Source organism: Thunnus thynnus, chromosome 3 (assembly GCF_963924715.1).
Source record: "Thunnus thynnus chromosome 3, fThuThy2.1, whole genome shotgun sequence".
NCBI lineage: Eukaryota > Metazoa > Chordata > Actinopteri > Scombriformes > Scombridae > Thunnus > Thunnus thynnus.
The window spans coordinates 548,103-562,808 of NC_089519.1; the positions used below are offsets into that span (position 1 = coordinate 548,103).

Consider the following 14,706-nt stretch of genomic DNA (forward strand, 5'->3'; position numbering starts at 1 on the left):
ATGCACGAGAAAACCAGACTCATAATATAGTGGAGGAATATTATTCCACTGCTTTGCCAGAAAGAAGAACAGAAGTTTTAAAAATTGTTCTTAGTTATTTTCAAAAAAGTTTGACAAAATGAGTGAGTGTGTTTTTTTGGAGCAGGCCTCCAGTGTAAAGCTTGAATAGTGTGTCAGGTGTCAGGTACTATCCAACCAAAGACGAGAAAAGACTGCAGGGTTGCATGATTGTACAGTATGGCCTCGCTCGCATTTTCATCAAGGATGACTTGTCTTGCTTTGGCTTCAGTATCAAAAAGAGCCTTCAGAAATAGACTGTAACATGGTGTCCATGGGAGTACAAAGCTTTTTGAACCTTCGCCAGGGACACTTAAGATGCCTCCTGGATTTCACTTCCTGCCTGTTCTGCCAGGCTCCTCAGGATCAGCTGGAAGAACAGTGCTGAGTCTGCTGCTCGGTATCTTTTAGCATGAGGCAGCTGTTCACACGCAGATACTAAATCATACTGATGAAACCTCTCTACAACAGACAAATGTCTAATGTATCTCTGGAAATGTCTCTTGACCCAGCAGCTCAACAAGGAACAGTTATTTCTACAGATGTTTCTTCAAACCTTGACACACCATTAGCTGCATTCCTCAACCTTATTTACATACTGGAAATACTTGTAATTCTCATCTCTCAGAAATCACATCATCTTTTAAAGACTGAAACTAATGCCAAAAAGAAAATAACCCCTCTCCTAGTGAAAAATGAAGTGCAATAATAACATCATGTAAACTTCTTTCTGTCGGTGTTTTCCAGTCACACTCATTCGTATCCAGCATCGGCGATGTCCTCTCATTTCATCTCCTTTATAGTTTCTCTTTTCACTTTTCTTCAACATAACAATCACAACATTACATTGTAGTGTATATTTTAATAAAAATAACCATTTAAATATGGATTATTGTTCAAATTATTGTTCCAATACTCATTTTCAGCATCAAACATTTAACCCGGATTCAAGAGTCAAACTAGTGAACACCATCACATACAGTAAGCAGTCTATTCCACTGCACCTGGAATTGCCAATAAATTAATGACAATTCAATTTTTAAAAAAAACAAATACGCATTTTTTATTGTTTTCCTTACAGCAGTTAGCAATAGTTTAACTATAGCAAGCCAGAAATAAATACAAATTTTAAATAATGTCATCAATGTGTTTCATTCAACAGAGTAACAGTAGCATTTCACGTTAATAGAGCCAGAATCCAACACGCAGGAATGGCTTCCTGTCTGAATCTTTACCTTAGGAGCATGTTATCAATCCTTTTTTTCTTTATTGATGCATTTTTTTAATGTCAAATTACACAATTAACATTTTTGTCAGCACTGATTAAGAAATGTGCAGAGAGGAAGCCATTGTGATGTGCTTGGACTCGGCCCAGCAGAAGCAGTTTAGAGACAGTGTTTAACATGCGGGGAGAAACATTAAGACATGAGGAAAATACTACAAGCAAAGTGCATAAATATTCAAAATAAAAACTGGAAATAACAGACCCCCCCAAAAAAACCTACCATAGGCAAGCTATTTAGAAAAATCTCACTTTTGAATTTTTCATGTACAAGGAAAAAAGTTGTGGTTTATTTCAAAAAAGGGTGATGTGACAAATGTTAAGTCACAGTTTGTTTGTTTTTTTCCCTGACGGATGTGAAAGCACGAGGCAAATGAGGCAACAATGCCCTCTATTAACCCATTCTGTAGAGTCCAGCTGTCCAATCAGAATTCTTCTCCAGCCTGTCACTCCACCCACCAACCAATCACTGATGTATAATGTACAAACACACATGTTGGAACCTCCATCTAACCCAAATTACCCTTTCCCTTACGTCATTTCCTCTGATCTATTCAGGGAAGTCGTCCAGGCAATAGCTGTTAAGATGGAAGTAGATACACACACACACACACACACACACACACACACACACATACATACATACATACATACACACACACACACACATCCACACACACACACACATCCACACACACACACACACACACACACACACACACACACACAAACAAACAACCTCCCCTCTACGTCCACTGTTGACAACTCAGTGCATTCATTTCTCACTGATCCTTCCTCATGACTTCATTTCCCTTTGTGGCTGCGTTGCTCCCATGTGCTTTTGGCAGTTGTACGGAGGCCTGGCAGGGCCACATAGTCTTTCTGGAATCGCGAATTGGGTGTTCGCTGCCGTTTCCTCTCCCCTTGCGTGGTAAAGAAGGCGTCCTGGAAACGCATGCTTGAGGCCGTGGACTGTTGAGGGAGACGTGGAAGAACGCAGATGAGTAAATAAGAAAACTATCCAGGCAGGGAAATAATCTGTCATGTTCATGCCGTTGTTCAACTTTTACGTTTTAAAGTTTATGTGTTGCCCATTAAGTCTAATACTTACAAGTCTACGCTTCACCTTTTTAGGTAGGTCTTCATCTAAAGTATAGACGTCTTCTCTCTTTGCCAGCACCTGAGACCCGTCCTCAAACTCCACCTGAGAGACAGCACAACAATATTCAGCAGTTATCTACCGTACGCAGTTTAAATACATGAACTGCATTTATATTAGGTTTAGTTTGGATTAATCTGTCGATTATTGTCTCAATTGATCAATTAGTCTTTATGTGTCAGAAAATGATGAAAACTGTAGATCATCATTTCCCAAACAGAAACAGTCCACAAGCCAAAGATATTCAGTTTATTATCACAGAAGACTGAAGAAACATTTGAGTGTTTTTTCTTACAGGACGACTCCATCTGCGTTTTTTTGCGGGTTGTTGAAATGGAAACGCCCACTCAGCCGACAGCAGAAAGCAGTGACGTGGGTTAGACGTGGGTTAGAGCGCTGACGCAGAGCCTGAAACTATCTGATACCTCGACACACCTTGACAATGGAAAGTTCTTGTTCAGCCTTTTTCTAAAAATCCGCCCTATCTTAAACTGAGTGTGTGCATCACAGATGCATTTGTGCATAACTAATGGTTGATTCCCAGCTCAACTAAATAAAGCTTTAAGTGGAAGCCGCATGACTCTCAGCTTAGTGAATATTTCAGTGAGTTTGAATAATGCAGATTGTCACCTCCTTCTCATCTTCCTCTTCTCGCTGTATCTCGCTCTCCACGTCTCTCTTTTCTCTGCCCATCTGCTTTTACTCTGTGTGTGAATAGATTTTGCTTTATATTTATCTTTTCACCCTCCCGTCATCTTCCATCTCATCTCCACTCCTCTTTTTTAGTGACCATGACTTTAGCACCTCCCTCACCTCCTCTTTCTTCTTCTCTCCCTCCACCTCTCCACGCACAGACCTGCGGACCTCGACGACGTCAGCAGAGTCACAATCATTCTGACGTTGAGGGAGTTCAACAAGTTTACTGCTGTGTTGCTTTGACCCACAACTGAGCTTGCAAGTTTTATTCAACACTCACAGGAAAATGATTAAATCTGCATAACCGGGCTGCTTGTGCACAGTTTCTCTATAATACAGTACGTGTGTGTACCTGGTACATGTAGGAGACGTTGGATCCGAGGTATTTGGCACCATAGAAGAGGCCATCGGGCCATTTCACTTGAACAGCTTCCCCCACCTCAGGAGGACCCAAGTTTGCACAATCTCTGCTCTAAAAAATACAAGAGAATAATGGTTGGTCCGTGTAAGAGCCTGAGGATGTTAACATGTCCTCAAAAAAGACAAAAATAAGAAAGGTCATCCAGAGTGGGAACATTTTGCCAGCTCTGACATTGAGAAGTCTCATCGTAGGTTGAGGATTAGTGTTGGATTGAGGTTCATGTCATGGTTCATTCAGGAGCCTTTTATCCTACTGCTGGAATCAGTGGGGCATTTTGATAAGCTTACTTTTGGTGTAGTACATCATTTACCAGTTCTGCTGCAAACATTTCAAACTCATCATTTTAACACCTTATCATTGACATAATATGAGTATAATGTTAATGTACGAGGAGAAAACAAACACATTCCTCACATCTGAAAGACTTTCTAAGCTGCTGCAACATATAAACAATACACAGACTGAGAGACATGTTTAAATTCCTCCTACAGATTAAAATCTGACAGGTAGATAATGAATTAATTAGAAATGACAAATGTTAACAGCAAGTATTCATCGATGATCCAAGTTTTGATTTTTATCATGATTTTGATGTTTTATACAACATCATATAGTTTTTAGGTAAAACAAATAATTCAATTGAACCGTTTTATTTAAGTAAGAATTCATTGGTTGAACGATATTCTGTCCTACTGGAGCTGTAACACACAAACACTTCTCTTAAACACTATTACACTCACCAGTTGAGACATATCCATTACCACAATCACTTGAACAAACTCAACTCATCTACTCAGTAATTGGTCAGTAATTATTTGCTGTTACCATGACAACTCAACACTCCTCTGATGTTCTATTTCAATGTGAATCCGTGTTTTTCATGGTAATCTCAGTAAGTTTATATAATGAGAGAATTTGGGTTTTCAGATGCACAACATGAGGTAAGATTAAGAAGGCCTTATTTGAATTACACAAACACAACCAGCAGTGCAAAGTGGTGGTCTTGAGCACCTTGAATGTGATTGAAAGGTGTGGTGATTAGTTAATACACTTAGCCAGGTCTCATGGTGACATATGAACACAGCAGCTCTATAAATGAAGAATTACCTTCTGTAGGAAGTCATATTGTTGTCTGCATGGTGCAGACGGAGCCGCCAACAGTTCATTAGTACAACGACAATAGAAAAGCTGCTTATATAATTGCATCAATCTGACACTTTGTTAGTCTTAAAAGAGAAGTTCTGTCTTAAAACAACAGTCAGGAGCCCACATGAACACTACTGACCATTACGTCAAGCGACAAACTCCACAACCTTGTTTTGATCAAAAATGTTTTGAAAAGTTATCTGACAGTAAAATGAGGCTTCAGCCATCTGAGTTAGTTCAATGAAGTGGATATTTTCCAGTTAAAGTCTCGACAAACGTTTTCCTGTTCAACCACAGTGGAGGGATTATAACAAAAAGAATGAATTTAACACTAAAAAGACAGAAACTTTGAAAGATGTTGACTTGATTTGACTCATTTGGACGGATGAAGCTTCGTATTAGCTTAAAAACAAGAAGAAGGACTGATGTAGTTTCCCATCACATACATTGAAAGTGTGTTATGAAGGGATCTCTTCATGGAGGAATGATTACAGGATGTCAATGAACATACAGGCAACCTGACTATTGTTTTAGGACCTGTCCTTTTATCTGACATTATATATGGTCACATCATATCCTTAAGAGTTGGAGCGCTGCCTTAAAACACGTTTACCTGTAGTCTCTCATGCAATGATCATTTTAGAACCAATATTTAGTGTCTGATACGACCTCATACAACTGTGAGGTGACCTCTTGAACGTGAGTCTAATTAAACGAATCCTCACCACTATATCCTCGGGGTAGGTATCGTTGGAGAAGGAGCCGTCATCAAACATGACCTCGTAGAACGTCTGGGACGTGATCTGCGTGACCTTGGAGCTGTAGTAGCGCAGGTTCTTGTGTTTGGAGATCACCGTCTGGCCCAGTGAGATAGATGCTTGGCATGCTCGCTGCTTCTAGTGTAGAAAGAGAGCAAAGAGCAGCGATTAGACTCATGTAGAACAATTAGTACAGCATAATGTCAAGCTTCCTCTACAATACTACATCATTATATGGCAAGTGATGACTACAGTTACTTTGATTTCCTTTCAAAGGGTCAGTTTACATAAATAACAGAAAGACATGTTTTCTTACTTACATCTCTGGTGATATCTAACCGTGCAATTAGTTTTGGTTTTATCTGCCACCACTCGGATACAGTAGAGGTGAATGGAATTTGCAGCGCACAAAGCTTTTAAAAACTGCTCTTTAATTCAGTGGTTGTGCTTGTTTCCAGTATTAGTGTCCCTGGAAACCCGCAGACGTCACAGTGAACTGTTTGCATCGTGCAAATAAAACCATGACGACGGTATCTGCAGTACTAGATACCAGCAGAGGTCAACGAGAGAAGATATATTTTTGTTATTTATGTGAAACGACCCTTTGAGGCAAATAATAACGCATCTGAAAGAGATATGCCTGCTGAGCAATGAGATAATAAATGGTGTAGTTTAATGTTTTTTACTCTACACATCAACCAGTGTGCCGTGTTCTCTCCTAATATACCGAGATGTGTTTTTAGAGATGTGACCAACATTCATATGTCCGCTTTTACTTAACTATGCTGTAGGTGTACAAGTTTGACGGGGGTCTAAAAATGCCAACACATTGCCATGTCCATTCAGTTGACAGCAGCTGACTGTAGTAAACACCTGTCCTATAACTTACAGCTGAAGAGCTCCGTGATTGGTGTCTATGGCAGGTGATTGACACGACATACGGCCAATCATCAGGCTCCATGATTACACCGGCAGCATGGGCACAGGTCACATGAAAGGAGGTGGGACACCGGCCACATGAGCACTGGATACAAGCACCTGCCTGCCGCTTCCCCGCGCAGCGCTTACGACAATAGATGCACTTCTGTAAACACATGCAGACCAGAGCAAACTGTCAATACCAGACTGACACTAACCAGCTGAGTCCAAGTTCTTTAAAGGGCAATGCTGGATATTTATCTACTTATTTATTTAACAAATCCCATGAAAAGACCAAAACCAACAACGCCTCAGTCTGTCTCTCCTTCCCTGCCAGTGGCACTCAGCCCCGAGTCCACTGAAGCAAAAATCTTTAAAAATGTCTCACACATATATCATTTCATTTTAAAAAAAGCGAAATAATTTCTTTGAACAGACGGACGTTGTAGTTTTAAGGACATGTTTCAGTAAATATATTGTATTTGTTGGGGACTGTTTTCACCATTTGATCCTCTAGTGAGTACTTCCAGCAGCAGTCCAACAGTGAGTCTCATTTACAATAACAATAACACAGATGAATAAACTATATCAGCTCTACACAGGCAACACTTCAGTAGATCAACTCATTGTTGGTTTTGGTCTCTTCATGAAATAAATATAGAATATTACCAGACGTATCCCTTAAATATATCAATTATCCCAAAATGGTTTTTTTCACCTCGTTGGTCCCTACATGGCGTCCTGCTCAAAGGACATTTACACAGAGATTAAAGCAGGATGACATCATGCGTGGGAAAAATTCTTATTTGAGTTTTTACAACCGATCGCTCCTGCTGAAGTATGAAAGCACATGTGGTGCATTATTCATGGTGCATTGTACACACTGAATAGTATAAAGAATTCAGTAAGCAAAGTATGCAAGTATGAAGAATTTATTATCGATTTGAGCACAGCTGGGATATCTGCGTACATTGACTGAGGACAGGTTAAAGAGGACAGTTAAAGAGGATAAAGACCTTCTGTCACATCTTCTCTTCTCTTCTTGTCACTTTCAATTTGCAAACTATAAAACACTGACTGTCATGGAGTGTCTGTATTACAGAGAAGGAAACCTGACTTTCTTCAATAATGTAGTCTTTAGAGTGGGATAATAAATGAGGAACTTAAAATCTGGATTTCCACTTGAGAGACTTTGAATATGGATTCAAGAGAAAACGGCAGCCAATTAAAGACAAAAGACCACTAAGTGAATCACCACGAAGCTCTAACATCATTGAAAACCATTATGTGCTCCAAATAATCATATCTGTGAAATCTGCTCAACACTCTGTTATTGGATACTGCGGTGTAAACAAAACGTAGATACTAGAGAATAAAAGGAGGATGGAGAGAGAGAGAGACCCCGGTTATTTCACCGCTACAATACAAGGAAACCCTCAAATAAGACCAATGAGATGACATCATTTGAGGTTTCCACAACAAACCAGCGCTGCAATGTCTATGTTGTGGTATTTTTTTCCCCCCCCCCACCCAACTTGAGGTCTGTGAGCAGTACACAACTGTATAGTGGTGGGTGTAATACACATACACACCCCACACACAAACACTGCCATGCATCCATGCACAAACACACTCACACCTAAATTTTTAAGGCCATTCCTCGGTTTTCTGCACCAAGCAGCCCATCAAGTCCATTTCCTTCGCTGTGGCATCTCCCTTCTCCTCCTCCTCTCCCACAAATCCCGTGCTCTCCCACTGAGGGGAAAAAATGACGACATCCTCCCATTATAACCCTTCTCCCCATTTCTCTTTCACCCCGTTTCCATACCTCCCATCTCACTCCGTTTCCTTCACTCTCTCCTAATAAAACGCTGCTCAGCTTCTCCTCGCCGTGTCTTCCTCCCTCTTGCGGTGCGGTTTCACGTCTCTTTGAAGGTAATTTATTCATTAATCTAATTCCAGCCAGTGAATCCATACTGAAATATCCATACATGTTGACAGTAATATGCCTATATATAGACAAACTCCCCAGAGGATGTGTCTCAGCGGTAAATGAGCTCAAGTGGGAATTAGCTGGTTTGTAAATATGAATTCATGCCTATAAAAAGGACCTGATGACTAACTGAACTTAACTGTCATATCGCTGTCTTATCAGATCTGTGGAAGTACATGATGAGTCTGAACAGCATATGTGAGAGTATAGAGATATTACAATATTAAAAAGCTCCTGAAGATGTTTCAGTTCCCTGGTATATATATATATAATAGGAAATGTTCATTACACAGAGAGAATAGCTCAGCATTTGATAGGTGCTTAGGAAGGTGATGCTGTGCCACTACAAAACTTTTGAAAAGTCTCCGTCCTTATCAGCAAAGCCTCTGAAATGAATGCCCTCTGTTGATTTCTTTGAAAAATCAATAGCTGATCTAATTAGTTCACCTAGACAGCATTAATTTAATTTAACCTCTACAGCAGGGCTGCTTTCACCTTTACAATTATCAGCTTAGCCTACTTAATTCACATATCAGCAGCGGATCAGGAGGTATTGTGTACAAAAAGACTCTCGGAAAAGTCCTCTTTTCTTCTTGCAAGGAAACCCGGAGAGGTAATGTGAATGCTTAATTTAAAGTGGGTGATGAAAATCCTTCACTTGATCCTTTTTTTCTGTTAATAAAGCCTCTACTGCTTCATGGCTCCTCTATTTCTGATCTGCGGGACTTTCACTCGCTGCTTTTCTTGGTGACTAACTTGGCCTACATTTCATAAAGCTTTTTCCCCATACCTCCTCCATTATGGACAGCAGTGTGCTGATGAACTGGCCTGACTGTCTCGTCCACCTATTGAGGCCAGCATGACAAGATTCTGACTGGCATGCAACATGCCCTGTGCATGTAGGGGGCTGTGTGTGTGTGTAAATCAGTATTTATGGACATTTCTTGCTAGAAAAACAACGTCTGTGTATGAGAAGATAAAATAGTGTGAGAACGTTACCATGGTTTTATATTTTAATGTGTGTGTGAGTCTAACCCACTTTTCGCCATGCTTGTGCCTTCTCTGAGGTGTATTTGGGTGCCTGTGTTGAGCCATGCGTTAAGAACATTCCCACAGTAAATTATGAATGTGTATGTGTGCCCGCTTGTGTGCGTGTGTGTGTGTTGGGTGATAGTAAATTATGAATGTGCTGAGCTGCTGCAGGGGCGATGGGTCCAATGCGAGCTTCAAAACACGTGGCTCAAAACGCAGTGAACATACAAATGATGGATCGGACAAAAGAAAGATCTTCCTCAGTTTAAACATCAATTCATATAAACTCTGTCTCACCAACATGGCACCAACATGGCACCAACGTGGCACCAATGTGGCACCAATGTGGCACCAACATGGCACCAATGTGGCACCAACATGGCACCACGTCTCCACAGAACTGGAAATCTTTTTTTTGAGTGATGGAAACGAGATTATTTATTTCATGTTTTATCTTCATTTAGAAGTGAAATAGGTTGTTTTCAAAGAGGCCCATCTGTTTTTTCATCAACTAAAACACGAGACCATCGAAAAAGTACTTGTGTCAGCATGTTCATTAGTGAAAAAACTGGCTGCAGAAAGTAAAAACTTTGTGTGTCGTGTCAGCAAACAGACGCTGTCATAGAAACATCTTCAGATCAGAAACACAAGAAGCAATACATTAAATATACTGTATATATAGTTGGGCATTCATTTCAGCTGTTCAGCTGTGTTGCTAGAAAGTTCATATGTGGTGTCAAGAAAAAAAACTGCACTGACAAACTGAAAACAATTTACTACATTCTCTATATTCTCTGTTCCTTGCAATCATCATCGAGGGCTTTTTATGAGCGCCCCGCCTTTCTAGTCTCAACTACAATTTTCATTTTGTTCAGATTTGGGCTCATGGATATGGAAACTGTCATTGTGGTTTATGCTGTCACATCTAAATGAGCTTAATTTCAGTGTGGTGTGAACAGATATGAACCATATCCTTGTAAATACCCCTGTGGGTAATGTCACTGTGTCCACAAACTTTGTGTCCCTACTCATTGAAAGTGCAGCAGTATTTTCAGCACTCATACAGGAACCTCGTGTGGCTGCTTCTTTCAAATTAAAGTATGATCTTGGCATTTTGAAGTTGAAGATTATACACTCAGTTGCAAGTTAATTATGTACACTTAACCATATTCAACTTTATAGTATTGTGTTGCAAAGGTGGAGTAAATATTAAAAGCACCTTTCAGTGTAAGACAATAAAATACAACAGCAGCTTGAACTGCAGTCTCCAAAACAACCAACAAAAACTGAACATTACAACCTTCATGAAGGCAGAATTTATAGCAGGGTCATTAGATTGTATTTGTTTTAGCTCAGTATATTTACAGTCAAACACAGCTACACTGCCACTCTCAGCTCTTTTATTGTTATCTTAGGAAAGCAAACGGAGTTCCAACTCATGTCCTGATCAATCATACACTATATGCTTCTTCTAAAGCTCAAGCTTCCCTTTGTATGCAATTCTCACTGCTGATAATGACAATAATGGAAGCTGTGAATGGACAGGCAGTGTTCGTCTCTGTTATCCATCTTGTGTTGTACCTTCTCCAACACTTTGCTTTCTGCTGAGCTATCATGGTGCCTGCAGCACAGAGCTAACTATAGTGGTACCATGTCAGGTCTGTTGAGACACACTGCAGCTCTCTCATTAAGCAAACATACACACACACACACACACACACACGCCCACACATGTAAAGGCAAACACCCCGCACACACACAAACCCCCCCAATCCCACCCACCAGTGGTTAATTATCTAGCTTTGATTGCGGGCATGTTCGTCTCACATTGTTAATTAGAACTGTGAACACTTCATTAATTAGACCGAGCCAGTCCTCAAGGACCTGGGGAATACCAGCACTGCATCTGTGTGTGTGTGTGTGTGTGTGTGTGTGTGTGTGTGTGTGTGTGTGTGTGTGTGTGTTTGTCTTCTCACCAGTTTGTATCGCTGCATGGGGATCCTACTGGTGTCAATGGGACCCCTCTTGGCTTCGTTGCTGAACCTCGCCTCTGGTAGTGCTACTGCACACATCACATGGGCCCATCTACACACACACAAATAAACAAATTAATACATTAGGATGATTAAGACACAGACTATTCATTCGTCTGTCAGATCACAGATGAGTATGCAGCGCTAATCACAGAACAAAAGCTTGTCTCACTTGTCGTTTTGGGTTTTCTTCAGAGCTCCACCTCTGAGGTTACAGAGACAGCATTCCTGAGGAAACAAAAGGAGACGACAGAGATTTATCATCTCTGCACTGCATGCAGTTCTGGGTCAGATTCATGGGGAATATAGAGTTGTTTTATCTTAAGAAAAGAAAAAAAACTGTTGTAACAGTTGTTCTTTCAGCATAAATGTAGTTAAAGGTATTCTCACAGTGAGTCAATGTTTACATTTATTCATCAGTAAAGCCAGGTACTACGCAACAATACAAACAAATAGCAACATCTTTGTGAGACCAAAAATGAGGATTATGGGAAATTCTGTCTTTAATTTGAGAAACGGTGGCACTGACATCACTGGTGAGAGAGAGAGACTACGGTCATATTTGTTTTAATAATCAAACCATGAACTGTAGCTTTTATTTTCTAGTGGAAGAGATGCGGAGGGGAGGAAGGTCTATCTGAGAAATGATATACTAAATAAGCTAATTTAGTAATCTATCAAAACACAATTCATGAAGATAACATGAAGGCAGGGTGACATCACACAGAGGACTGTGTGTAAATGTTCTTACCGCCGTAAAGCTTCCTTCTGTGCAGCGATCACATGACCACTGTTCGCTGACGTCATCTGCAGGAACACCATAGCAACCTAAAGAAATTAGAGATTGTTAGAAATGAAAATATAAATCTATGTAAGAGTTTCTATCTTGATTTTCACTCTGAACTGTTGAACTGTTTGAGTCTGAGCTTGTGTGCGGCATCAGTGAACCATTCAGAGAACAGCAAACTTGATAGCAAACGCTACGTCAATCGAAAACGCCACATCCACATTGTTTCCACTAATTATCAACAGAAAGGTGGCACTGTTCCATGCAGAAAAAAAAGCACAGTATTGCAGACTATGTGGAAACTGAGATCTCTATGGTTACACCAGGAGGAGGTGCTGCACATCTACATCTTTGTCTTTAAATGCATCTGATGGGTTTGTGTGTTCATCTGCATATCAAAGAGCAGCAGCAGCTGCTACAGCCATGCCAGACCTGCACTGACCCCCCCGCCCCCCCACCCCCCCGAAAGCCAATGAGTTGAAGCATCTCAATCGACTGAGATTCTTCAAGTCAAGCAGTTGTAATAAATAAGACTAATAACTTCCTGTTGAAGACGGGAAGTTATTATTTCATAGCGTTTCATTTGTTTATTTATTTACATGTTTTTAATGTTTAAAATGAAGTAAAATAATTAGGCTATAAAATGTCGATTTAAACAGAAATACGTGTGTGTTGTCTCATTATTCTGATAAATCCATATGCAAGCCCGACGTTTTATGTCAGCGATTCGAGTAGGCTGCAATTCAAATCTTGCATCATATTCAGCTGCTAAAAAAACGTTCCCATGACTCTGTTGCATGTTGCTGCGTTAATATGGTCGAAATCATCACTGAGACTCATGCCAATGAGTTTTCTGATTGGCAGATAGTCTATATGAAAACAGCCAAATGTGATTCCGCTGTTGTGTGCAGCTCTACACCGGCGTGACAATATACTTTCATTTCAGACACTGACGCTGTTAGCCTTTTGTAACCCACATGACACGGCAGACAAAAACAGCCACTTTGTGTCAGTGCAGCACAAACACTTTATGAAAAAAATAAAGTGCTGGTGGTCTCTCACAGAAAAACATTTTGGAATTTAAAAGTAAGACAAATGTGATTTTTTTTCAAAGCTGGCAGTTGGTTAAAATCCACAGGCTCGAGGCTTTAGACACATAAGCTGGGGGGAATTTTTTATTTGTAACAAACACTTAAAAGTCTGTATATGTGTGTATGTCTGTTCTTTTCCTCCGCTATCCATCACGAAACCAAACCAAATCTAAGCTCACCTCTCTTTCCTTTCCCCGAGTTCAAATAACAGTAGAGAAGGAAAGCAACGCCAACTTGTACTTATTGTTCGGTCTCAAAACCAAACTTGTGGCTTTTTCATCAGTGTCAGATGACATAGACTTCATCTACTACTCCCACCCGACATCCACACACACACACAGCAACTGAACACATAAGGAACATGTACAGTTTAAGTTAAGCACATACGCAACAGCGAGACCCTCCAGACTTCAACATAAAGTGGGATCAACACTTATGGCAATAAAGTCGGAGGGATTGCAGCTGACTGAAGGATAAGAAATGTCATTTTAAAGCTGCGGATTCGGAACAGTAGGTGAGAAAGAACGCTTTGGGACTCTCAAAAGTAAGTGTGTACACATGTCAGCAGCAGACTGACTGAAAGCTGAGGATATTGGCAAAATGTGTGTGAATAAAGGATTGAGATAAAGTGTGTGTTTTGCTTCTGTGTTTCTAGTGATACAGAAAGGCTTCGGGGGTTTTTGAAGACTGTGTGTGAGGGCATGTTGCATTGACTTGGGGCTTCTGGACAGGAAGTATGTGTGGTGAAGACAGAGGATTCACCCTCATTCGGCTGACGAGGGAAATAAAATACTCCAAACCACAGAGAAAGTGGGGTCGGGGGGAGGTAGAGGGGGGGTACTGAGAAAGAGTGAGTCAAGGTTTAAACCCACTGACTCTGTTACAATGACATCATAGAGACAAGCACAACATGTAGAAACAAACAAATGTGGCTTGGTGTGGTAGGTGGTACATACACGAGTTCAAAAACTATAAACTATACTTACAACACCAGTATCAACCATAGGCTCATCTCTCTCTCTCTCTCTCTCTCTCTCATGCACACACTACTCTCCTCTGGTGTGTACGTACTTGCGTGGACTTGCAGGCAACAGCCCTGGCAGTAGAGCAGAGGGGAGGTACCGTCTTCCTGCAGCAGAGGGTTTGTGGGAGTCGGAGGGCAGTTCTGCTCCCGGAATGAAAAGCAGATCTCTGGGACCAGGGGCTTGGTCCTCCTCAGACCTCTACAGGGACGTGTGGAGCCCTCCTTGGGAGAGGAGGATCTGGAAGTGTCCTTAGCTATGAAAGGTCTGTTGTCCTCTGCTTTGTCTTCAGCCTATGGGAGGAAAAGAAA

General features: G+C 40.7%; 1 protein-coding gene across 10 annotated transcripts in view; it reads right to left on the reverse strand.

The window, feature by feature from the left end:
• Positions 1-906: 906 nt before the first annotated feature.
• kdm4c (lysine (K)-specific demethylase 4C) overlaps positions 907-14,706 on the reverse strand; it is a 31,906-nt gene continuing 18,106 nt past the window's right edge. For 3 of the 10 annotated variants that reach the window (XM_067578578.1, XM_067578560.1, XM_067578550.1), the window contains exons 14-22: positions 14,445-14,688; positions 12,247-12,323; positions 11,668-11,723; positions 11,439-11,547; positions 6,409-6,603; positions 5,487-5,657; positions 3,547-3,666; positions 2,451-2,543; positions 907-2,311 (exon numbers count right to left, since the gene is read on the reverse strand). In XM_067578578.1, coding sequence (XP_067434679.1) covers positions 2,144-2,311; positions 2,451-2,543; positions 3,547-3,666; positions 5,487-5,657; positions 6,409-6,603; positions 11,439-11,547; positions 11,668-11,723; positions 12,247-12,323; positions 14,445-14,688 — 1,233 coding nt within the window. In that variant the 3' untranslated portion in view covers positions 907-2,143. Of the gene's footprint in view, positions 2,312-2,450; positions 2,544-3,128; positions 3,203-3,311; positions 3,393-3,546; positions 3,667-5,486; positions 5,658-6,408; positions 6,604-11,438; positions 11,548-11,667; positions 11,724-12,246; positions 12,324-14,444; positions 14,689-14,706 lie in introns of all 10 variants that reach the window. The other 7 variants (XM_067578604.1, XM_067578596.1, XM_067578586.1 and 4 more) reach the window with 7 other exon arrangements.